Source organism: Ochlerotatus camptorhynchus, unplaced genomic scaffold, assembly GCF_037179485.1.
Source record: "Ochlerotatus camptorhynchus isolate MF236.1 unplaced genomic scaffold, CSIRO-AGI_Acam_v1.1 ptg000079l, whole genome shotgun sequence".
Taxonomy (NCBI): Eukaryota; Metazoa; Arthropoda; class Insecta; order Diptera; family Culicidae; genus Ochlerotatus; species Ochlerotatus camptorhynchus.
This window is the reverse complement of record NW_027040569.1, coordinates 1,102,261-1,129,506: the sequence shown is the minus strand read 5'-3', so window position 1 is coordinate 1,129,506 and position 27,246 is coordinate 1,102,261. Positions and strand designations below refer to the sequence as shown.

At 40.3% G+C, this 27,246-nt stretch overlaps 1 protein-coding gene across 2 annotated transcripts in view; it reads right to left on the bottom strand.

Annotated features, from left to right (window-relative positions):
* Positions 1 to 7,638: 7,638 nt before the first annotated feature.
* The window catches only part of MICAL-like, a 70,159-nt gene continuing 50,551 nt past the window's right edge, over positions 7,639 to 27,246 (bottom strand). For both annotated transcript variants that reach the window (XM_065217761.1, XM_065217762.1), the window contains 5 exons: positions 19,360 to 21,710; positions 8,728 to 8,863; positions 8,580 to 8,651; positions 8,333 to 8,509; positions 7,639 to 8,252 (listed from right to left, as the gene is read on the bottom strand). In XM_065217761.1, the coding sequence (XP_065073833.1) occupies positions 8,172 to 8,252; positions 8,333 to 8,509; positions 8,580 to 8,651; positions 8,728 to 8,863; positions 19,360 to 21,710 (2,817 nt within the window). In that variant the 3' untranslated portion in view covers positions 7,639 to 8,171. The remainder of the gene's footprint in view (positions 8,253 to 8,332; positions 8,510 to 8,579; positions 8,652 to 8,727; positions 8,864 to 19,359; positions 21,711 to 27,246) is intronic.

The following is a 27,246-nucleotide window of genomic DNA, read 5'->3' as shown; positions in this document are numbered from 1 at the left end:
GAGGATGGCGCCTGCACAGTCACTGCACCAAAATGCGTGTACTGTAAGGGAACTCCTCATGGTCTCTCATCGTGCCCGGCGTACAAACAACGCGGGGAGAAACTAGAACGCTCTCTTAAGGAGCGTTCCAGGCAGTCTTTTGCAGCAATGCTAAAAACAGCCACACCATCAACCAACGACAAAAATCCCTTTGCTGTTTTGTCTGATGACGAGTCTGACTCTGACTTGGCTGAGGAGGGAGTTTCTTTCAGTTTTCCGGAAGGTTCTGCACGGAAACGAAAACGCATCCGTTCGCGGAAAGTTGCAGATAAGGAACCCCAAATCAGCTTGCCCAAATCAAGGAGTGATGGAAAAAAGGAAGTTTCAGCTCCTCCTGGTTTCCGCAGAACTGACTATAACCAGAACTTTCCATCTCTCCCGGGGACATCAAAAACCCCTGATGGCCCATTTTTAAGAACAGAAGCCCCTTCTTCATCCGGGTTGTTCTCATTTGATAAAATTGTGGACGATATTCTCAAGTACCTCAATATTTCTGATCCTCTCAAAAGCATTGTTCTGGCAATGCTTCCTTCTGTGAAGACCCTCTTGAAGCAATTGACATTGAAGTGGCCCCTCATTGCAGCAATCATTTCCTTCGATGGATAATTTTCCAAACGAGGTCGGGGATTTGATCACTGTTCTACAGTGGAATTGTCGAAGTCTCATTCCTAAATTAGATTCTTTTAAGTTTTTAATTCACAATAATGATTGTGATGCATTTGCTGTTTGTGAAACTTGGCTCTCTTCAGATATCGATCTTCCTTTTTATGATTTTAACATTATTCGACTGGATCGTGAGGATTCGCGTGGAGGAGGGGTACTTTTGGGGATCAAAAAGTGCCATTCTTTCTATAGAGTGAATCTTCCACAATTTCCAGGTATTGAAGTTGTTGCATGTCAGGCTATTATTAAAGGTAAGAGCCTTTGTATTGCTTCTGTTTATATTCCTCCTAGAGCCGTTGTTAATCGCAAACAACTTTCAGATATCTGTTCGGTACTTCCTGCTCCACTGTTGATTATGGGAGATTTGAATTCCCACGGTACAGGCTGGGGGGAACTGTATGATGACAACCGTTCTACTTTGATATATGACCTCTGCGACAGCTTTAATATGACAATTCTTAACAATGGAGAAGTAACACGTTTGGCTGGCCCATCCTCGAATGGAAGTAGATTAGACCTCACACTTTGCTCTAACTCATTATCGTTGGATTGCACGTGGAATGTGATCCAAGATCCCCACGGTAGTGATCACTTGCCGATCAAAGTTTCAGTTGCCAGTGGGTTCAATCCGTCGGAACCCGTTAACGTCGCGTACGATCTTACCCGTAATATCGATTGGACAACGTTCAAGAATGTGATAGAAGATGCCCTAACGTCGGTAGAAGGGCTTCCACCGTTAGAGGAATATAACTTCCTCTCCAATCTGATCTTGGACAGCGCGCTTCAAGCTCAAACTCGGCCGGATCCGGGAACGTCTTTCCGTAGGAAACCTCCTTCCCCTTGGTGGGACCGCCAATGCACTGAGGTTTATCGTAAAAAGTCCGACGCGTTTAAGCTTTTCCGGAAACGTGGAACACCCGTACATTTCGAAGCGTACTCGGCTCTTGAACGCGAACTCAAGAGCCTCATCAAAGCCAAGAAACGCGGATACTGGCGGCAATTCGTGGACGGATTATCGCGCGAAACGTCGATGAATACGCTTTGGAATGCGGCGCGAAGAATGCGTAACCGGTCTTCAAACAACGAGAGCGAGGAGTACTCCGATAGTTGGATTCTCAAGTTCGCGCGAAAAGTATGTCCTGATTCTGTGCCGGCACAGATGATTCCTCGCGAAACGACGAATTCGGTAGACGAGATCAGCCAGCCTTTTTCAATGCTGGAGCTCTCACTCGCGCTCCTTTCGTGTGGCAATTCGGCTCCGGGGGCTGATAGAATCAAGTTCAACTTGTTGAAGAACCTCCCAGACGTCGCTAAGAGGCGCATGTTGAACTTGTTTTGTCAGTTCCTGGAGCTCAATATTGTTCCGGATGATTGGAGGCAAGTGAGAGTTATAGCCATTAAAAAGCCTGGAAAACCCGCTTCAGATCATAACTCGTATCGTCCCATCGCGATGTTATCGTGCATTCGAAAATTGTTGGAGAAAATGATTCTTTTTCGCTTGGACAAATGGGTTGAGACGAACCACCTACTCTCAGATACTCAATTTGGTTTCCGTAGGGGCAAGGGAACGAACGACTGTCTCGCGTTGCTTTCCACTGAAATTCAGTTGGCTTTTGCTAAAAAAGAGCAAATGGCTTCTGTCTTCTTGGATATTAAGGGGGCTTTTGATTCAGTATCGGTTGAAGTCCTTTCAGACAAACTCCACGCTTGTGGCCTTTCTCCATTAATTAATAACTTTTTGTACAATTTGCTGTCAGAGAAACATATGAGCTTTTCTCATGGAAACTCTACAGCTTCACGATTTAGCTACATGGGTCTCCCCCAGGGCTCATGTTTAAGCCCCCTTCTGTATAATTTCTACGTCAGAGAAATTGACAATTGTCTAAGGGACAACTGCACGTTGAGACAACTTGCAGATGACGGAGTAGTGTCTATGACAGGACCCAGAGAGGCCGACCTGCAAGGACCCTTACAGGATACCTTAGACAATTTGTCTACTTGGGCTATCCAGCTAGGTATCGAATTCTCCACGGAGAAAACTGAGTTGGTCGTTTTTTCTAGGAAGCATAGCCCAGCACAACCAAAGCTTCAACTTTTGGGTAAACCGATCACTCATTCTATGTCCTTCAAATACCTTGGGGTCTGGTTCGATTCAAAATGCACCTGGAGATCCCACATTGAGTATCTGAAGCGGAAATGCCAACAAAGGATCAATTTTCTCCGAACAATTACCGGAACGTGGTGGGGAGCCCATCCGCAAGATCTTCTAACGTTGTACCGGACAACGATTTTATCGGTTTTAGAGTACGGTAGTTTTTGCTTCCAGTCGGCGGCTAAAACGCACATCATCAAACTGGAACGGATCCAGTATCGCTGTCTTCGTATCGCGTTAGGATGCATGCACTCGACTCATACGATGAGTCTCGAAGTGTTAGCGGGCATGTTGCCACTCTCTGATCGGTTTTCGGAATTGTTCCTCAGGCTCCTCACCCGTTGTGAAATTATGAACCCACTGGTGATTGCAAACTTTGAGAAGCTTCTTGAGCTAAACCCTCAAACTCGTTTTATGTCATTGTACTACGTGTACATAACACAGGATGTCAGCCCTTCGCAGCATAATCCCTATCGTGTTTGCTTCTCCGACTTCGACAGTTCTGTTCATTTTGATTTATCAATGACGCAAGAGATTCGCGGAATCCCAGAGCATCATCGTTCCATGATTGCTCCGTCAATTTACGCTGCAAAGTTTGGCCAAGTTGATTCCGCAAGATCGTTCTTCACAGATGGATCACTAATAGAGGCGTCCGCTGGTTTTGGTATTTATAACGAATTTCATAGCGCCTCTCGAATGCTTCAAGCACCTTGTTCCGTATATGTTGCTGAGCTGGCGGCAATACATTGTACGCTAGAAACGATCGCCTCACTTGCACCAGATCATTATTTTATTTTTACGGATAGTCTCAGTTCTGTCGAGGCTATTCGTTCCATGAGGCCGGTAAAGCACTCCTCGTATTTTCTCATGAAAATACGAGAGATTCTAAGTGCTTTATCTTTAAGATCTTTTGTCATCACCTTTGCATGGGTTCCATCTCATTGCTCGATTGCGGGCAATGAGAAGGCGGACTCGCTTGCAAAGGTGGGCGCTATGGAAGGCGATATTTACGATCGACAAATCGCCTACGACGAATTTTTCTTCATTTATCGTCAACAGTCCCTCGCCAGCTGGCAAAATAAATGGAGTGAAGGGAGTTTAGGACGATGGTTATATTCAATCATCCCTAAGGTGTCGAAGTGTCCTTGGTTCAAGGGGTTGGATGTGGGTCGAGACTTCATTCGTATGATGTCTCGCCTCATGTCCAATCACTACTCGTTAAACGCTCACTTGTTCCGTGTTGAGCTGGGGGACAGTAATCTCTGTGAATGTGGACAAGGTTACCAGGACGCTGATCACATTATTTGGTCATGTGCTGAGCACCGTGGAGTCAGATCCGAGTTGTACGATTCCCTTCGGGCTCGAGGTAGACAACCTAATGTTCCAGTTCGGGATATTTTGGCTAGACGCGATCTGGAGTTTATGAAACTCATATATGTTTTCTTGAAGAATATTAACCATAGATTGTAAGTTTGATTAACCTTTTGTTTAGTTTGTGTTTTGTATGTGTGTGTGCATTTTTTTTTGTAGATTTGTTTCTGTAATAATTGTATAATTACAGAGTTGATATAACGTCGATAGGATTAAGTATTTGTTTTAGAAATAGTGAAATTTTTGAATCATAAATCATATTCCAAATCTCCTTTTCCCTCTCCCGATCCAAACAATTGTCATCCACTAACCTCGAGAAGACCGCGAGTAATCGGTTCCAATCCTTTAATTTTAGATTTAAGACATTTATAATGTATAAAGAAAATGATAACTTGGCTCTGTAAAGTTTATTCGAATGAGCCTGTACAAATAAAGTAATTAACAAAAAAAAAAAAATAAATAAAGCACTTACAACTTTGTAAAACATTGAACAAAAAGTAAGAGATTGTATCCAAGACACGACCGTAGCTTTGACATAGGATTACGTGCTCGGTATCAATACTCGGCGACTGTGTTAGGGAAACCACTTTTTACATCAAGGAAACGCTTCGTTGACTACGTAGACAGTTTTTTGGGATTCTTGACCCACCCCTCCCCCTGCGTAGACAATTATCCATACAATTTTTTTTTAAATGTGTATGGGCCGTGGATAATTGTCAACCCTAAACTGTCTACGTAGTTTATGAAGAGCCCCTTGGTGGTGATGTGCTGGGAGCAAAGCGAACGAACGGTGTCAATGATTATCTCTTAAACAACAATAATTTATGATGGTCCTGAAAAGCACTGTTTTATCGTGATGGTTGAGTAATGCTGAGCTATTAGGGTGTTCAACACATATGAGGCTGTATGTTGTTTGGAACGAGAGTGACGCCACACAACAGAAGTGCAAACAAATCGGTGAATCAATAAGCGGTACGTTTTTTCGCTCAACCAGTGATGCATTGTGGTAGCGTCCCACACGAGCTTTCTATGCGCACTCACACTATCATAGCATGCTGCCTATCTTAACTGCAGGCAGAATATTCCTTCTACCGCTAGGTGTGCTAGTGTTCTCCAATGAAAAGTGGAGCCATTTTCTGATCCGAAGTTTCCCTTCTGCTCTGCGGTGACGCGCTAGGCATAAATGTTCGGCGAGCCCGGGTGGAATTTGATTTTGAAATCTGTGTTAGGGAAAGCGATCATTCACCACTATTTTTATTTTATCCAACTGTGTTCCCCTCCAAATTTCCAGCAAACATTTAAAGCTGATTATTGAAATGCTTATGCAAAAAAAAATAAGCACGAGTATAGCTGGAAAAATCCAATTTTGCATCGAGTAGCATACATCACTTTTTTTTTGCACTCAAAAGAGTGTCGAAAAGTAGATGTTTTTGGCATTGGGTGCTGAAAAGTAGTACTTTTCGATACTGTTATTTAAGTTAGAAAAAGTAGACCATTATGTTATTTAAAACAGGGCCGAAAACTTACTCTTTTCAGCACTGAGTGCCAAAAAATGTGGTATGCAAGTGTCGGTGGATAAACTACGACACGTGTTGAAAAATCTTCTTTTTGCAACTTGTTCCATATACATATAGCTAGTTTAGTTGGTTGTGGGCCCTATTATGTAAAGGGTGTCCACGATGAAATTTTCACACACAAAATTGATTCGCAAAATTCGAGTTTTCATCCGATTGCCATCAAATTTTCAGGAATTGAGAAATAACTATTAAACTTAATTTTACCATTTTACTCGTATTTTATTTACAGTCCATACGCAAATGCCCGCACCTTGGCCTTAACCCCGGCCATAAGATTCTGCACAACCTGTGAATCAACCGTTTTTTGCATGTAAACCCATACTTTCTTCAGTTCCTCGACTGTCTTCACTACCTTAGGTCGTTTAAGAAGGTGCTGCTTCATAATCACCCAGTACTTCTCGATGGGGCGGAGCTCCGGAGTGTTGGGAGGGTTGAACATTTTCGGCACGAAATTGACCTTATTGTCCGCATACCACTTCAGCACGTCCTTGGAGTAGTGGCATGAGGCCAAATCCGGCCAGAAGATTGTTGGGACGTTGTGGGCCTTCAGGAGAGGAAGCAGCCGCTTCTGGAGGCACTATTTTATGTACACCTGTCCGTTCATCGTGTCCTGGGTCACGAAAGGTGCACTCCGCTTCCCGCACGTGCAGATGGCTTGCCAAACCAGGAATTTCTTCGCAAATTTGGACATCTTCTGAGTGCGGACATGCTCCGGAACGCTGAACTTATCCTTGGCCGTGAAAAACAGGTTGCCGGGGATCTGTTTGAAGTCGGCCTTCACATATGTTTCGTCGTCCATGATGCAGCATTCAACTTTCGTCAGCATGTTGAGGTACAACTTCCTGGCACGGGTTTTGGCGGACTTGTTCTGCTTCTCGTCGCGATTAGGGGCCTTTTGTACCTTGAACGTTCGAAGCCCAGCCTTAGTTTTGGCCTTCTGGACAAAACTTCGGCTTAGGTGCAGCTTCTTAGCCACATCCCTAACGGAGGCGTTCGGATTTCGGTTGAAGGCCCCAACTACGCGGTTGTGATTTTTGGTGTTGTACGGAATACTTTTTCCTTCACTTCTGGGCTTCCGATCGGTGGTCAACCGTTCCTCGAACCGCGTAATCACTCGCGACACCGTGGAATTCGCGATTCCCAACGTTTTAGCGATGGAAAGATGCGAGAGATCCTTGTTCTCGTGATGAATGCGCAAGATTTTATCACGCACGAGCTGTTCTTTCGACTCCATTTCCGCGAGTTTTGATCACAGGACTTTAAAACTTGCAGGATGTAAATAATGCACTATGAACTAAATCCACCCAAATTTTCATTAAATTCTACCCAACGGTTAAAAAGTTAGAGCAATTTCATAGTGTGGCAATTTCATCGTGGACACCCTTTAAGTAGAGCCGAGCGTCACCTCTGGTCACCGGTCTATTTTGGTATTATAGAAGTAATACCAAATTAGAAGACCAGTTACCAGAAGTGACGCTTGACTCGACTTACACTATAGGGCCCTATGAAAGCATAAGGGAAATGGATGTAATGTCGGCCTTAATGCCCCTAATTTGGGCCCATGCATAAATTTAGCAATCGACTAAATTTTCAATAGCGACAAAAAATATCCATTAATACCGTCCCAATGACGCGTTCATCTAGATAAAATTGATAAATAACCGATTTTTAGCGATGAGCCCAATCTTCTTTAAAAAAGTAATCTAATTTATGAATCGACAATAAAGTTTTTTCCACTTTGCCCTGTCCCCAAATCATCGAACAAGATTGATAATCTGACACAGCGAAGCCAGTAAAAAAATATTTTCTTTCGATTTAAATTGAAATGCGATACAGTTAAGCTTTCTACAAGTGTACCATTTTATTGTTACTATATTCACATATCGCACAGAAAAAAAAAAACTTCCATATCATAAACGATAAAAAGCGTAAGACAAAACTTAACCAAACTAGGACACGTCTTTTCACACGGTGTATCGTTTATCTATATAAATGCTTTCTGAAATGACAAATGAAACGATCACAAGACACAAAAACTTAAACATTGTTAATACAATATGACATGTAAGATAGAAAAATGATGATATGATTAAACAGCTAATTAACTACTTCTTTTCCATTTTCTTCTAGAACATTGAAGAAACTCAACAGTAACTGGAATGTACGATTGTTTGATTGTTAAAGCAAGGTTGATGATGTTTTCTAAGTTTGTTTTTCTCAACTAGATCAGAATTCATAATTCTGAACAAAGCTAATAAAAAATCCGCTTGATGGATTAACTCTGAGTAGTGTGAACAAACATATAATTTAATCATAAGATGGTACATAAAATATACTCCGGATGGACTATGTTAACGTAGTCAGCGGGCTCATTTAGGGTGCAGAAAGTCGGAAAAGAATTTCTTCTTCTTCTTTTTCTCTTTGGTGCTGCTTTCGGTCTCGTCAGCATCCTGGAAAATTACATGAAAAGATCATGTTCACCCGAATGAGCTTTCAATATATGTGTAATGTCGAGAATCGTATACTGTACCTTTTCCGAATCGATTTTCTTCGATTTTACCAGCTTCTTCGCCTCTTTGAGCTTCTTCTTTTCCTTTTTCGAAAGTTTCACGAACGAATCGCCACTCGTAGACTTTTCTGTATCGGAATCTTTTTTGCTGTGCTTCTGCTGGCTGGCTGCTCGTTCTTCGATGCTCTGTTTGATACTCTAAACAGGTTGATAAATTATTCAATCACAATCAGTAAAATCATTTATAGGACAAATCAAGTCAGCTTACCATATCCTCTTCCGCCTCTCGTAAACGGTCCATCTCCAGGCAATCTACCACCTCATTTCGCATTTGAACGATCTGTGGTGGAGAAATGATCACAGTTTAGTTTGAGGCAGCCGCACAATGTGGTGCTCATGCCATATTTAGTTCATACCTCAACCAGCCTCGCAATAAGGGCTTCTTCCTTTTCCTTATCGGAATCGGTTTTGTTCCGTTCTGGTTGTGCCATCAATAGGCGGATTTCGTATTCCAGATCAGCCTGCTCCTGCTCCAAACGATGTTGCCGACGCCTGTGAAGATGTAACAGATTTATTAAAAGTGATTTTTATTATTATGCGATTGAATAGACGACTAAAATATCTATTGTGTGAGTGATCGGTACCGAGGTTTAAGCATGTAAATGCGTTAAAAAATTGGATGGAATTTCAAAAGTTTTGAAAGTTTGAATGAATTGCAACCAGGAACAGGCATGGAAAATCATTTGCATTCATTTCTTACATTCATTTACATTCATTTGCCTTTAACTGTATAGAGCTTTTGTAGGTTTTGTTATTAGCTACAAGTTTTGCTCATAACTCAAATCTGTATCTCTTAAGCATCACGAACTAGAGCGGGCAGAAGTTGTTACTGTTTTTCAGTGAATGTAAAATACATTCACTGAAAAACAGTAGTGGCTTCTGTTCGCTCTGCTTCGTCATGCATAAGAGATACGGATTTGACTTGTTAACAAAAGTTGTAGCTAATAACAAAACCTACAAAAGCTCTACACATTATTTTGCGGAATGCTGTTGAAGAAAAAAGTTAGAGGCAAATGAATGTAAATGAATGCACGAAATGAATGTAAATGATTTTCCATGCCTGACCAGGAATGAAACATCTTATCAAGGTAAGGAAAAATAGGTAAAACTACACAACGAACAAGCCCGATAAAAGATTTTTTTTTGCAACATAAAGCTGATATACGGTTGATATAAAACTTGGAAGCCCTACATTAGCCTTATATTGCAAAAAGGGACCTTATCGGGTTATTAACGGGCATCGTAGTTACTTGGATAGTTTAAACGTTGTTTACGTTAAATTTTGTAACTGTTGTGCTCTACAACGAGCTGCACGCGACCTTTTTTATGCTCTCATTTTCACTCTCTTACTGTTGAGTGCTCTCTCTACTGGTATCTCGCTATCGAAAACTAATCTAGCGCAGGAGATTATAAGCACAATTTCTGTTTGTTAGTTGAAGTCTTAGTAATATTCCAATGTTTTAATTAGATATTGATATAGGTATGACCACTAGAACAGACTGTGCAACTAGATTTTTTTCTGATTTCCTTGCCATTGTGAGCACTTTATTCAAAGTGTCTCCTAGATTGTGATGAATAATTGTTAAGGAATACCGTGCAGGTACCATAATTTGGGCAGATTCAAATGCTTGCGCACTCATATATTTTCGGTCGAATCTCGATTTTAACAGGATATTTTCAAAACTTAAGATAAACTCTCTTCCTGAAAGCACGACAAGTAGTGTTTCAGATATGATGTCTACCACATCGAACATTGACTCTAAGCTCTTCTTGTTGACGGATATGAACCCTCGGTTATGAAATTCTCTGAGGAACTGAGATTGAAAACAAGAAAATTTTAGTACCAGGGTTCTGCGGCATGGTCAAATTCAGTAACATCGCTTGTTTTTGTCACTATGGACACCTATTTTGATTGACGAGAAGGTGCGTATTAGGAGAGGTCTCAAAACCTGTCGAATGATAAGGAACATCACAATAGAATGAGGATTCTTGTGAGGCCTGTTTTGATTGATGAGAGGGTACGCCTTTGGAGAGGTCCCAGAACTCTTCAAACGATACGAAACATCCCAATAGGACATGGATCAGTTCCACACCAAATGACGAATCGATCAGACTTTCTTCGACTTGCATGAAACTTTCAATCATTCGCATTTGTGCTAAAACTCAGCCATGTTGGTTCTTGTATTTTTTATCAAACGTATTAGACATTTTTCAATAAATTATAGCACGAAAACTTCCCTTCTGATCGAAATGACGTCTTAGAAAAAGTTGTGGAGAAAAATAAATAAATAAAGAAAAATATACACGGATTTTTTTAGTACATTTGAGTAGTGCTGAGATGTGCTATTATCATTGACAGACTTTTGAGCGATATTGACAAAAAAAATGTATCACATAGTCACTGACAGACTTGATCCTCAAAAAACCTTCGTTAAAATCTCATTCATTTGTTCGTCAATGACAAAGCTTCACTTGGTAGCAAAAACTGTAATTTCGTGCATTCTGTGTTACATGATTGTTATCCAAGCAGTTCAAGACGTAGATACTTGTTCACTTTAACGGCTCCATGTTATTGTTTTGCTCAAGTCATTTTTTATAGTCACTTTAACACTTTAAACGTCATTCGTGACTGTAGTTCATAGCAGTTCAATTTAATTACTAATATAACACTTCTTGCTTTTTTGGGAATGGATTAAATATTCTTCAACTTCTGCCGCCGACGGACATATATAATCAATTTCTACTAATGCTTGGAAGCGGTTACCATGTTGTTCCAAGTTCTGGCAGCCCTGGCTTAAACACAGTTCAGGACGTAGAAGTCATTTAATTTCGTTACAAATTTAGTTAATAAAAATATTTACACATGTTCGTCACTGACAGCATTGTCACTGACAATTGACATGGTTTGCCTTGACGATGACTGTTAGCTCAAATGAGTGACCAAAGCAGAATTGTGAATATCACCGTGTATTATCGAGATTTTGCAGCACTGCATTTGAGTATAAATTCCACAAAAGTGTTCATAACTTTAATATCTCATAACGTGCTTGATCAATATTAACATATATTTTTAAAATAATTTCTTAAAAATGCAAACTATTAAAATATTGAAAACTATGAACACTTGAAAATTTACCGAATTCGAAGAACATACATGTTTAATAAAATGTTTGAATGCTTTACTAGTAAGCATTTTTATGTAATTTTTATACATTTTAATCGTTTTCTGTGCAAAAATTACACCAAAAACGTATTAACAAGAAGTTCAAAAATTTGACCTAAAGTTGGTGTTTTACAAAAATTACAAAAAAAAAATACCTTTGTATCTGTTTTCAAGAAAGGCTTCATTTACTCTACAACATTGTCTCAGGCGTTATTTCACGCCATTTTGAAAAAAAAAAATCAAATTTTAGCTCAAATGTGCCCATAACTATGCAATTATGCAACGTTTCATGCAAATCGGTGAAGGTTGATCCAAAGCAAATGTTTGTTGCTATTCCAACAGATGGCACTTAGTGTTAATTCCAAAAGATGGCACTTTTTTAAGTTGTAGTGAATACGACAAAAATTTCCTTTGATTTTTACTACCATTCTTCAATGAGCTCTTGGCAGCCAGGTGACGTCAGATGGCGGGGCCAAAAGTGACATTGGTGCACGAATGAATAAGGCTAGGGCTGCTTTTGCGAGTTTACGAAATGTATAGAGATCTAACCCAGGGTGTCGACTCAAAGTCGAAAAAAAAAATCACTGACTTTCCCTGACCTTCCAGTGGATTTTCAGAAAAATTCCAGTCCACAAAACTCCGATATTTTAACCTAAGAAGCTACAACGTGATGTGCTTTGTTATACCGCAGTCCAAAATATTGGTTAGTATAAAACGAGCAGCAGAGTAAGCTTTCGAAAATATCAAGAATAGCATACTCATGGCACGCACAACATGATACTAATACAATTTTTACAGAACATATGTATGACCGACTACCTACGAAGGGTGACCTAGGGTTATAAATAATGAGTGTACCCCATTAGGCATAAATACGTTAGGCATACGGACGTTAGGCATACGGACGTTAGGCATACGGACTTTAGGCATACGGACGTTAGGCATACGGACGTTAGGCATAATGGACGTTAATCATAAAGTCATTAGGCATATTGGACGTTAGGCATAAAATACATTGCTGCTCTAGAAACCAGTTTCGAGCATGGTAAATTAGGTTAAGCGTTGAATAAAATATGATACAAGTCATACAAACATCGCAAGTTTTCATGAGTCCCAAAAATTAAGGCTCTTTCATTATTGCCACCGATGTCAACAATCAATAGACGGTCCCCATGATCATGCTTCTGGAATTCATCGGGTAGATTATGCCTAACGTCCATTATGCCTATCGTACATTATGCCTAACGTCCGTATGCCCAACGACCGTATGCCTAACGTCGTGTACCCGTTATAAATACATATTATAATATAATAATGAATAACTACTGCTCACAACTAGGCTCACTATTCATTACTAAGCAATAATAGGAATATTTAATCAATGTTACCAAGGTCTCCATTTGTGTTCATAATTTCACAGCCAAATAAAAATCAACCCATCCATAAAAATCAATCAATCAAACAAATCAACAGACGATCCTTTCTTTTTACATATAAATTATTGTAAAATAACAGAGCAGTGATTATTCTTGCTTTGACAACCGAACCTGAGGATGCACTGCTCATACATAAGTCAGTAAGTTTTCGTACTCTCTGGACCTTCATATGACAACCGGAGACATCGCAAAATAATTTAAGTTTAATTATCATTAACATTTATTCTCTCAATGAGTTCACATTACAACGAGCAAACTCTCGGCTTTTTTTTGAGCATCTTCCAATAACTTTCTTCGCTTATTCTCGAGATGTTTCGCTTTAGCTTCTCTCTGGCGTTTCAACAATTTCGCTTTGTCGGCATCGAGAGCTTCTTTCATATAACGATCCTTGTCTACTTGGAAAGCGAATGCGAATTTCGAACTCGCTGAATAAGTTCATTCAAAATTTGTAATGAAATGAAGTAATGAAATTGGGTTGTTAGCGGAATGCTTAAATAAAACAGCAAAAAAGGTTTTCCATTTAATTCCACTTAATTAATTTTGGTATCCATGACAGATACGTATTTCGACTACAATGTGCAGTCTTCATCAGTGTCATTCTCACTAAAGAACTTATCAAAATCTAGCCCACTTAAGTACTCATCCCTTAGGTATAAAAGTCAAGATCACATGTATAAAAATGAAACTACAATGTGTTGAATCGAAACCTACCTAACTAATAAAAACCACACATTACTTCATTATGATGGCTACCGAGCCTTTGGGATTTTCCTTATTAGAGAGTTGTATAGATTTGTCTCCTTTAGTTTACTTAAATCTTTGGTTTTTATTAGTTAGCAACTGATTTGAAGAAAGCCAGCTTAATACCACGTTCAGATTACAGAGATATAACATGCTATAACGGTTGTCAAATAATTACAACACAGAAACCACCATCAAGATATTGCTGCAACATGTTATAACTTATATCTCTGTAGTCTGAACGTACTATTAGCCATCAGCAGCAAGTCATTCAAACAGTTTTTAACATCTTGGTAGGAAGCCGACGTTGGTTCGATTTTATCTTTCTGGACGCCTTGAATAAATTTTCGCATATACGCGGAGTAATTTCGATTGCCTTTCAACATCACCTTTATTTTCCAGTCATCGGTGGCCGCAAAACATTAACGGGAATATGGTAGATCCGGAATACATCGTAAAAAAACGCTCGTCTTGCTGTTACATCTTTGAAGATATTGTAGATACCACACAAATATTTGACAACATCCCAACTGCTACTGCGAACACTATCCTTGAATGCATTATGCAAAATATGCAGCCCACAGCTTCCCAGATCTATCAGCTTCTCGCCACATTTTTGTACCTCTAGCTTTTCACATTGGGCTCATCCATGGACACTTGCAGCAACTTGTTTGAAGGGATACCGGCAAGGGCTTCCATAAACGCAGCGAGTTGCCACCTAGTTTTTCGAATCATCCCAGAATCGGGCATTCAAATCCATTTGTTGTTTTTTTGTTGTTTTATTTAGGTGGAGGCGAACCAGCCCAAGGCTGAAAGCCTCCTTAATAAAGCTAAATAATAATAATAATGTTTTATTTAGGAATTCATCAAACCCTACAACAAAAAAGCAGGACTTTGCAGTGTTTTTTCAGCTCTGCTTTATAGTACGGAGCAATGCCAAACATAGCCACGTCACGTCCTAGCTGAACCTTAGCAGCGATTTGACTTTCGAAAAGCATTCTGTTATATCAAGCACTGTTATATCATGTCAACGAGCTCTTTGCCCCATTGCACCAGTTTTGGGGTAAACGGATTAGAGTGGGTATCAAAAAGCAAAGTACCAAAATCAATCTGAGGTAGACGCGTTATATAAGGTTATATATTAGATTTGCATACCCCTGGAAAATTAGTAAAGGATCAACTACACTTACAAAATCAGGAAGGCCTGATTATTTTCTGGACGAAACGAAAGAGAAAACAGCCAAATGAAACAACACAAAATTTCTGTTTAAACGTAAAATCACAGACAATCAGACATAACACTCGCAAGTTGTTCATCGAACAAGCATTTAACGGTCAATTTAAAAGTATTATAGTTGGTAGTACCGCCACCTGTGGCGCGCATAGTAAATTCCCTTGCGTTTGACATTTACACACTACCGCCATCTGTTCAGCGTACTACCCACCACAGTGTACTCAACAGATGGCGGTAATGTTTTAGCGACGATGTTTTACAATGAGAAATATTCAATGAGTTATGTCTGTTTGTCTGTGGTAAAATACTCAATTCGCATATTTTGGTTCGTTTCAATTTCAACGTTAAATTGGATAGAATAAATCAAAAATATATTTTTTTTCCCTGACCTACACAAAAATTCCATGACATTCCCTGACTTTCCAGATCATAAATAGAATTCCCTGACATTCCCTGACTTTCCAGGTTTTTTTCAGATAGTCAACACCCTGTAACCAGATAAGTACCAAAATTCGATTTTTCAATTCAAACGTGAACTCTGTGTTGGTATTCGTCAGTGAGACGTTGTATGTATCAGCAGAGAACACTCAAAAGCTGCAGGTCTTCATCAACCGATGCCTGCGGTACACAATTCGGGTCTGGTGGCCTCACAACTGGATATCGAATGCTGAGCTTCATAACCGATGTCATCAGAAACCGATATCAACAGAAATTCGAGAACGTAAGTTGAGGGGGTCGGCCACACACTATGAAGAAGCGGAAACGAAATTTGTAAGCAAGCGCTGGATTAGAACCTGGCAGGGCATCGCAGCAGAGGCAGACCCAGGAGCTCATGTCGGGGGAGCCTCAATAAGGAAATATAGGAAGTCGTCAGGAATCTGACCTGTGCCTGGTTCAAGGCAAAAGCAAGCAGCCGCCCAGAATGGAAATCTTTCACGTTGGCCCTATGCACCACTAGGGATGTATAGGATACATTAGTAAGTAACTTCCGTGAGCTCGGTATGTAGGTAGTATCCGAGAGTGAAGTGCATGATTGAGATAAATATAAACGAATGTACTTTCACGAAGGGATGAATAGCACACACTTGGTGTTTTTCCACCTGAGCAGTGCTCTGTCCTGTAACAGCAATGTGACGTAAGCGCCAAAATCAGAATTGTTCAGAAGAAGCTTTTTTCTGTTCAGGCACTACAAATAGGGAAATTTGCACCGCAATTTTATTTCAATCGATTATTATAACCCTAATTGACATCCTCATGGCAGAACATGTCCAAAAATATCATTTTTTTTGTTTTTAATTTTGTTCTACGATCTATGTTACTTTGCTGCAAAATGTGATTTCAAATCTACATTTTGCAAAAATGTTACGTTCTTTGGAATAAATTTCCCTATGATGAATAATGGTTCAAAATACCAGTACCGTAAAATATTAATAAAAATACCTATAAAATACCGATTTCCACTAGCCCATAATATCAGTATCAGTTCACACAATTCCAATATCAATGTCACTCGCCTCAATGTCAGTCTGCAAATGACATTGACATTGTAATGGTATTCAAAGTTCTGCAGCAAATTTTTAACATATACCTACGCCAGCTAATCGAGTACTAATCTTTAGAAAAAAAGACTTATACAAAATAGTATATTTATTGAGATAAAAGTACGATTTTCAACTTTTTCCTAGTGTTATTCATATAGGATAGTAATTTCAAAGCCGTACCGCATGAAATCATGCTACAAATATCAGTGTCGAAAGTGAAATTCAGTGCTGGAGCAATATCTAAAGTCAATTGATATTGTTGATAGCACGCAACACTAACTATCACCAGGGCGTCACCTTCACTCAAAGATAAATTAAATCAAAAAAGTTTAAAAAGCATGCAGATTCACCTTATTGAGTCCGAGCCATGATTGCTTCGGCAGTAGTCATGCATGATTAAATTCGAAATAATCTTTCCAGTCTTAAATTTTATTATTTTTAAATATTAATATATAATCAAAAAAGATTAAAATTCAATCGAAAATTATTAAAATAGAATCAAAAATTAATAAAATTAATTCAAAAAAGATTATTTTCAATCTAATCAACCATGATTAAACTGGGTTTAATATCAAATGATTATATTTTAGAAAGAGAGTATTAATTTTTAATCATTCGATATGATTAAACTGAGTTAATGTCAAACTGATTAAATTTCAAGTAAAATGGGAATTGTTTAATTTATCAGTGTTCAATCGACAAAATGGATGCAATGAAGAGACTGCTAGCTTTCTTTTTCTGTTGGAGTCGAGCAGCTTCGCATTATTCTAGCACCTCAGTCGGCGTGTACAAACAAATTTTCTATCGTTTGCCTCTATTTGTCCCGTCGCTTCATTTGTTACTTTCAAGCTTCGGTGAAGCGGACGAGTGAAAGAGCACTCGACCTTGAACTGTTCGTCTTTCATGAAACACATCAACCGAGGTTTTATGACGTACATGACGGAAAATGAAAATACATTTAAAGCATTTCTCTTGAAGATTACACATAATATGATTAATTTATCTTCCATCTACATATTTATCTAAAAAAAAGTAACGAAAACGGGGCACAACGCATACCTAATAAATAAAATGAAAGACCTGTGACAGAGGGAAAGAAATTGAAAGCCAAATTGAGTCTTCGTTTCACCTCGAAAATCGACTTTACTTTCATTGAAAGGTCATTTCTTTCTAAACGTGCTTGTTTTTTATTTTCGTTTCGCGTTTCATTTTCGTTAGCTAGACCTCGAGCTAGGCGGTATAGAAATGATGTGTTAAACACGTTGCATGAATGAAAACAAAACTCGAGTTAATAGAGCTTCGAAAATGTAGAGCCGTGGCTGTCACACGGCAGTGCTATGAGCCACTAGCACTTTCTTTAAGAAAATAATATCAGTGAGTAAAGGCGTTGTCCTATTGAATGAGGATTCTCATGAGACCTATTTTGATAGATGAGAGAAAGGTCGCAGAACTCTTTGGATGATGTGGAACATCACAATTGAATGAGGCTTCTTGTGGGAAGAGCAAATTCTTTGTTTAAAGACTGATTGGCGGTTTTAGATGTTTAAGGATTTGTTCTTCTTTGGCTTTATTATATCGCTATTGCGACTTTCCACCGGCCCTCAACTTAGCGTTCTTTGAGCACTTCCACAGTTGGTAGAGGTTTCTAAGCATGTATCATGTTTGCATTAATTTAATTTTGTGGCAAGTACAACCATAATCTACACTCTAACTTGGAAGTACCCATTAATCAAACAATTTCACCCATTTTTAGGAAAAGTGGATATAACCATTAAACAGTTACTCATTAATGGGTAATTATTTTACCCATTTAATGGGTATAACCACTTTCCTCAAAATGGTAAAATTGTACACATTGATGGGTGTTTGCAAGTTACAGTGTATATGCCCATGGTAGTCGATAAATTGTTCAACCCGAGAAATTCCTAGATCAGACGGGATTCGAATCCAGCCGCCTCCGACATAGTCTTGTTTTACAGTTGTGCCTTAACCGACTTTTTTAAATTTTATATCGATTATGGCATTTTGCCTCCTTTTAGACTGATATTGGTGATGTTAGTCTATTGATCCATTCCATGTTTAATTTATTTTTTAGAGGAAATCTGATAACGCAAATTATTCTGCGCTTATTGGGGTAAGATCAAAATTTAACCCAAATGTAATGATGCAAAGGGCGTATGTGAAAAACTGGGAAATTTTCAATGAAATCTCGATTACTTTTACAAAGGGAAGTATCAGCTTTTGTAAACAATGCATTCGATCATCGATTTGGCGTAACTGGTAGCTCGCCCACGCATGCTAACACTACCATCAGATAGGGGAAATTTTCACCTTCGTGATAGTGGTGATAGTATGTGTGGGTCAGCTACCAGTTACGCCAAATCGGCAATCAATGCATTGTTTACCAAATCTGATACGTCCCTTCAAAAAAGAAAGCGAGAAATGCTATTTTGGTTCACTCGTTTTAAACATATTAGATTAGTTCTTCGCCAGACTCATCAAATTTTGATATTTATATTGCATTTGAACTTCACTGAAATGATCATTTATATGGAATAACAAACAAAATTTAATTTGGTTTTAAATATATGTAATTATTTATATATTTCGTTACATACACACACACATACACACATACACACATACACACGTACACACACACACACACAGACATGTTCCGATCTCGTCGAGCTGAGTCGAATGGTATATGACACTCGGCCCTCCGGGCCTCGGATCGATTAGCGGTTTTTCAAGTGATATCTATACCCTTCTTTGTAAGAAGGGTAAAAATATTGCAAATAATGGTATGAATTTCGGCTCCACAAAGCACACTCGATCTTAGATGTTTTAATAACAACAAACTCCATACTTACAAGTACATCAGCTCGGCCTGCCTCCGAAAAAGTTCGTTCTTCTCGTTGACCAGCTCAAACAGCTGCATGATCAGATCTTCAACCTCCTTCGAGTTGGTCTGGATGCCGGTGATGTCCATCTCTGGTCCGACTCCCTCGCATCGTTCCCGGATCATTTGTTCCAAAATCACACCCTGCTTCTCCAGTCCTTGCTGTTGCGTTTCAATAATGTCCATCTCCTGCCGAATCTCCTTCAGCGGTAGCATTTTGATTGTTTTACGCTCGGGTAATGGCACAGGTAGGGCCGGTGCTGGACCTTTGCGCCGTTTCCATTTGCCTTGTTGGGATTTATTGGATATTAAATTATTGTAGGAATCGTTCTGGGAGCTGGTGGGAGATATCTGTGACTGTCGGTTGCGGTTCTGAGCTTCCTTGTTGTCTTTCATTTTTTCCCACTGCCGTTCGCTTGTCGTGGTAGTGGTTTCCAGAGTTAGACTATCGTCGTCGACTTTCAAAGGAATGATGGTTCGCCTGTAAACTACCGAGTCGTTGCTGGCAGCTCGACTAATCGGTTCGTTCAGATCAGAATCGTTCCCGATTAAACTAGCATCCAAAGTTATCAACCGTTGAGTTGGATTGGGTGATGAAGATTTTGTATCGTTTGGCTTCGGTGTTGACGATGGAGGAGGTGCAGGAGCCAAGCGTTTCCTACGAGGAGTTGTAGATTGACTGGTAGATAAGTTTTCGGTCGATATTTTCGTGATGGCAGCTGGTACATCCGGTGCTTTAGGCTTCTTGCGACGATTTATCGTCATCGAGGCTGACGTGCTATCCAAAGATGAAGCGAGTGAAACATTTGAACCTCCGAATTGACTGGACATCAAAGAGGTTTCCATCGAGCTGATGGAATCGGTATGGTTGTGCTGTTTGCGTGGCGTTGGAACCGGTGTGCGACGTGGTGAAGGTTTGATGATAATTGGAACGATTTCGTTCTCTGGTTCAGCATCTTCGTCATCGCCAAACGGATTAGCAGGAACAAGTGGCTTTATTTTCGGAGGTGGAGGACGAGGCGGCTTAGCGTTTACAGGTTGAGATTCATCTTCGTCGTCACTGCCGAATGGATTTGTGCTGACCTTTCGCGCTGAAGGAACGGGTTTTGATGGCAGTTGCGATGACTCATCTGAATCGTCCCCGAACGGGTTCAAATCGGAAGGATACACTTCTTCAGATTGAAAAGTGTCATTTTGCTTCTCTGTATGAATCTCAACATCCGGAATTGATATTTCTGATGTAACAGTATCACTTATGATAATGGCTTCATTCTTAGGCACTTCTTCCAGCTTGCTTAAACTAGAATCATTCTTTTCCTCGCAAATCACATGTACTTCAGGCACTTCTACAGGCTGAGCCTCTGCTTCAGCAGATGTTTCTTGAGATACTTCTGCATTTTGTTCGTCGTTTTGTTCTTTACTTTCTGGCAATTCGGTATTGGCAATAACCTCTTCTCCAGTATTTATCATACTTTCACCATTGACATGTTCACATTCTGAATCTTTGATGATGGTCCCGTTCAACGTTATTAATTCAACATCAGTTATAGGATTCAATTCATCCGGAGTGTCCGAGTTTCTTTGACTTGAAGCAGGGGGTTCAAGAGATTCTTCGGCGCCACGCTCAGTGGTGCTAATATTGTTCACTTCTTGACTTCCATTGCACTCCTCTTCAATGTTATCAGTGTTTGAAGCTTGAGTGGTGGCAATATCTGTAGTAGGTTCAATAATCAGTTTATCTGTTTCAAGTATTAAAGGAGGAGGTTTGGTCGCCGGTGGACTGGGAGGAGGTTCATCTCTATCCGGCTCATCTTCGCTATCGGATGATTCTTCAAGTGGCACAGTTTCGTTTTTCTCTGCTTCAGTAACGTTATCTAATTTATCGGATTTTTCTAGTGAATCCTTCAGAAAGCTAGTCATTTTTGCCCGTCGAGCCATGTTGGATGTTTTCTCCTCATCGCTGAGTGGCGCCGATTCGAAAAATGATATTCGTTCTAGTAGTTTACTACTTCGATTGGTGCGGATATTTTCTCGAGTGCCATTAACTGGCGACTCGGTAGCAGCTTCGGCCGACATCGAACGTCGCCGCTCAGCGATCTGAATCTCTTCATCCGGGCACGTTTCGCAACAGTATTCACCGTCGGTTTCCGTTTCGTAGAAACTCCCTAGCGTCAGCTGAGCGCCACAGCGGGCACATTTCAAACAGGAACGGTGATAAAGTTTTTGTTCGAAACTAATACGCTCGGCGAAGAACACCGGATTGCCACATTTGCGGCAGGGCTCACGTTTCGGGACTCCTACGAAAGCGGTTGAGTTTGCCATCTAGATAAAGAGATATTGGATTAGTATTGGGGAATTTTTGTTATAAAAATGCTGAGAAATAGTTTGATAATTAGCAAAAGAAAACACAGAATACAATTTAAATTAAATCTCTGGAGAACTCAAGGGAAATGAAACTTTGGGTAATAATTCAGTCAACATATCTGATTCATCGACTGATCCAGCCAATTCTATAACTTAGAACATGTTTGCAGCTATTCAATCAATGCTTCAATCATCTATGTAAACTAGGAAATTAATTTTCGAGAGCTCAAAAATGCATAAAATGTGGTTATTGAAAACAAGCATAATTGCGACATACACATGCATTTCACATAATTGATAAGAATTCCCACGCCAACTGAAGAATCGATCAATAATAATAATTGAATAATTGTTGTTCGCTGTGAGGCAATACAGGTTGGTTTAAGTCGAGAGCATGAGCATGATTCACCGCCTGCAAATGCTACTCCGTTATTGCCAGATCGCTGTAATGATGTAATGTAATGATAATACACAGATAACCTATAGACGATTCTTAGGACTATCATTAATGATTTTTTTTTTGTCGATAATTATTATAACATGTTACTACTCTGTAACCTGAACTTAGCATCAACAGCAATTTTTTTTTTTTTTAAGCCTATGATAAAGACTTAAACAGTTTGAAAAGTAAATTTTTCCATTATTCCCCATTATTACAAGTAAAAAAAATTCAATCGATTTTTTTTATATTTTACTTTAAATTTTTTTTTAAATTCTACGAGCACGAGGAAGGAGTGATCTATGGTACCGGTATCGCCGATTAACCGTAAGTTCCAGAAATCATGAACCCAAAACATTAAACGCGTTTTTCTCGAAACGGTGTTTTCCAAATTGGCGGGAAAGATAACTCAAAAAGTTCTCATCCAAATGACTTGAAACCTGGCGCATCTTAAAGGAAATAGATTTATACTCTATGTGACCAACCGATATCATGAAAAAAATAACAATAAATAATTTTCAGGTCTGCCTAAAGTGAAAAAAGACAATGAAAAATCCAATTTTTTTTTCAGATATTTTTTTCTAAATTTTTTTTCTAACGTTTTTTTTTTTGTTTGTTTTAGAGATTCACATAGAACAAAGATCTTTTCTGAATAAGGTCCAATTGATAAAAGTGAGTGTTGTCCATTTTTCAGGTCTCTAGAACGCCCGCCAATTACCAATCCCCACCGGAGGTGACCTCCTTCCGATGTGACCCCAAGGAGCCACAGAGGTCACACACCAATGAAAAAAAATCTCAAATGTAGAGGAAGATTTAAGCAATTTAATGCAAAAAACACCAAACGTTTGCGTTGTTTCATTTGCTCACAAAAAAATTTCGAAAATCGTCGAGTTTTTGACGTGTTACTTGTATACTTGTATGGAGTTCGAAATCGAACATTTTTGACGTAGGACTACGTCTGAGATTTCTATTTCTATTTCTATTTCATCTGTTTCCCGCATATTTTTCAATTGAACCAAGTCAAAAAATATTAGTTTTCGCGAGTGGATAAGGGTAAATTAAAATCTATCACGTTTTAATAAGCTTTTAGTGATATTGTAATTAATGTGAATACTGGGACAATAATTTGTTTCGAGAAACTGTGTTGCTGTGGTGTCGGTTTTTCTTTTCGCTTGTTTTTGGTGCTTTGCCTCCCTCCCAAGAAGAGTTTTTTACCGGGCTTTTTTTTTTTCTTTTCTTGCTGCTGGCGTTCTGTCTTCTGGAGGATGCACGCAAATGAGATGTTAGGCAAAAAATTGGTGCAAATGAAAAACTTCGCATGTGATTCAAAATGCTGTGTTAGGTTGTAAAAACAACGCGGAAGATTTTTTCGATTACCGCGAGTGAACAAACCGGTGCTTTTTCGGAGGTAGAATTTGGTGAGATCCATCTAATTATAATCATTCCACTGCGTCCTAGCAAGAAGTACGGTCGACTTAGTTCGCGCTCCGCTATTTTGGAAGTTTTCTCGCTATTCGCTTGATTTAAATTGTCAGTTTTTTTCTCGCTTAGAGTTCATAGTTAAATAATTAACTAAAAGTGAGTTTTTTTTCTGAGAAGAAAGTGTGTTTTCGGCATCATCGGAAGGAAAATTGTTTTTACGATTACCAATTCGCCAACAATTTTGCGCACCATCGGTGCGTGGTAACGCATACCTGCACACGGATCATCGTCATCGAGAGTCAGCATCTGCCTCCGCATTTACACCGCTCATCTATCATCGTGTGTTCAGCTGAGTGCCGACCCTCACATAAGCACACACCAACGAAGACCGCCCGCACACGCTGATCGAAGATCATCCACGCTGCGCGTCGCTCCGCTGCTGCCGTTTAAACGCTCGGTGGTAGTAGTATAGGATTATCAGATAAGTTTTTGTTCTTGTTTCTCTCTTTCGCAAACAGTTAAATTTTAAGTTTGTGTTCTGTGTTTGTATTTTTTTTTTTGTTGTGTATTGTGTCCGAGTGATTATCGTTTCAGTGGTAGAGCGTTTTTCGCTCCCACTAGTACGGCAAAATGGACATTTTGTCGCAAGACGAAATGGACGTTTTGTCGGAAGATGACACCACTTTGCCACGCGATGGCAAGAAGGGTCGAAAACGTACGTCATCTCTCCCTGGTTCATCGTCTCAGTCTGGCAAAGGACAGGCTCAGATAAACCCCCGATCGCGAGCCTATCCAGATGACTCGACTGGCCCATGGGTTGTCTACTTTCAGCCCAGAAACAAACCTTTGAATGTAATGCAAATTACTAATGATCTGACGAAGCGATACTCGGCCGTGACTGAAATCACGAAGGTTAGGCACAATAAACTTCGTGTCTCCGTCTCTAACCTGAAGCAGGCTAACGAGATTGCTGCCTCCCAGCTCTTCACGCTCGAGTACAGAGTTTACATCCCAGCTCGTGATGTGGAGATCGAAGGTGTGGTCACCGAAGCGAGTCTGACCCCCGAGATCTTGGAGAAGCAGGCGGTTGGCCGTTTCAAGAACCGTTTGCTTCCTCCGGTGAAGATACTGGATGTCCAAAAACTGGGCTCAGTATCTGTCAGCGAGGGTAAAAAGAGTTTTACCCCCACAGACTCGTTCCGTGTGACCTTTTCTGGTTCAGCCCTTCCTCACTACATCGAGCTGGGAAAACTTCGACTACCTGTGCGTTTGTTCGTTCCCCGGGTCATGAACTGCCAAAACTGTAAGCAGTTGGGACATACGGCCTCCCACTGTGGCAGCAAGGCACGCTGTTCCAAATGCGGAGAGAAGCATGGGGATGACACCTGTGCAGCTACCGCACCAAAATGCGTGTACTGTAAGGGAACTCCTCATGGTATCTCGTCATGCCCGGTGTACAAACAACGCGGGGAGAAATTACAACGCTCACTTAAGGAACGTTCCCGGCAGTCTTTTGCAGAAATGCTTAAGACGGCCACGCCATCGACCAACGACAAAAATCCCTTTTCTCTTTTGTCAGATGACGAGACTGACTCTGACTTGGCTGAGGAGGGAACTTCTTTCTGTTTTTCAGCACGGAAACGAAAACGCATCCGTTCGCGGAAAGTTGAGAATGAAGAACCCCAAATCAGCTTGCCCAAATCAAGGAGTGGTGGAAAAAAGGAAGTTTCTACTCCTCCTGGATTCAGAAGAACTGACTATACCCAGGATTTTCCACCTCTCCCGGGGACATCCAAAACCCCTGATGTCCCATTTTTAAGAACAGAAGCCCCTTCTTCATCTGGGTTGTTCTCATTTGATAAAATTGTGGACGATATTCTCAAGTACCTGAATATTTCTGATCCTCTCAAAAGCATTGTTCTGGCAATGCTTCCTACTGTGAAGACCCTCTTGAAGCAATTGACATTGAAGTGGCCCCTCATTGCAGCAATCATTTCCTTCGATGGATAATTTTCCAAACGAGGTCGGGGATTTGAGCACTATTCTACAGTGGAATTGTCGAAGTCTTATTCCTAAATTAGACTCTTTTAAGTTTTTAGTTCACAATAATGATTGTGATGCATTTGCTCTTTGTGAAACTTGGCTCTCTTCAGATATAGATCTTCCTTTTTATGATTTTAACATTATTCGACTGGATCGTGAGGATTCGCGTGGAGGAGGGGTACTTTTGGGGATCAAAAAGTGCCATTCTTTCTATAGAGTGAATCTTCCACAATCTACAGGTATTGAAGTTGTCGCATGTCAGGCTATTATTAAAGGTAAGAGCCTTTGTATTGCTTCTGTTTATATTCCTCCTAGAGCCGTTGTTAATCGAAAACAACTTTCAGATATATGTTCAGTACTTCCTGCTCCACGGTTGATTATGGGAGATTTTAATTCCCACGGTACAGGCTGGGGGGAACTGTATGATGACAACCGTTCTACTTTTATATATGACCTCTGTGATAACTTCAATATGACAATTCTTAACAATGGAGAAGTAACACGTTTGGCTGGACCATCTTCGAATGGAAGTAAATTAGACCTCACACTTTGCTCTAACTCATTATCGTTGGATTGCACGTGGAATGTGATCCAGGATCCCCACGGTAGTGATCACTTGCCGATCAAAATTTCGATTGCCAGTGGGTTCAATCCGTCGGAATCCGTTAACGTCGCGTACGACCTCACCCGTAATATCGATTGGACAACGTTCAAGACCGCGATAGAGGAAGCCGTGTCGTCGGTAGAAGGGCTTCCACCGTTGGAGGAATATAACTTCCTCTCCAATCTGATCTTGGACAGCGCGCTTCGAGCTCAAACTCGGCCGGTTCCAGGAACGTCTTTGCGTAGGAAACCTCCTTCCCCTTGGTGGGACCACCAATGCACTGAGGTTTATCGTAAAAAGTCCGACGCGTTTAAGCTTTTCCGGAAACGTGGAACACCCGTGTATTTCGAAGCGTACTCGGCTCTTGAACGCGAACTCAAGAGCCTCATCAAAGCCAAGAAACGCGGATACTGGCGGCAATTCGTGGACGGATTATCGCGTGAAACGTCGATGAATACGCTTTGGAACGCGGCGCGAAGGATGCGTAACCGGTCTTCGAACAACGAGAGCGAGGAGTACTCAGATCGTTGGATTCTCAAGTTCGCGCGAAAAGTATGTCCTGATTCCGTGCCGGCACAGATGATTCCTCGCGATACGACGAATTCTGTAGACGAGATCAGCCAGCCTTTTTCAATGCTGGAACTCTCACTCGCGCTCCTTTCGTGTGGCAATTCGGCTCCGGGGGCTGATAGAATCAAGTTCAACTTGTTGAAGAACCTCCCAGACGTCGCTAAGAGGCGCATGTTGAACTTGTTTTGTCAGTTCCTGGAGCTCAATATTGTTCCGGATGATTGGAGGCAAGTGAGAGTTATAGCCATTAAAAAGCCTGGAAAACCCGCTTCAGATCATAACTCGTATCGTCCCATCGCGATGTTATCGTGCATTCGAAAATTGTTGGAGAAAATGATCCTTTTTCGCTTGGACAAATGGGTTGAGACGAACCACCTACTCTCAGATACTCAATTTGGATTCCGTAGGGGCAAGGG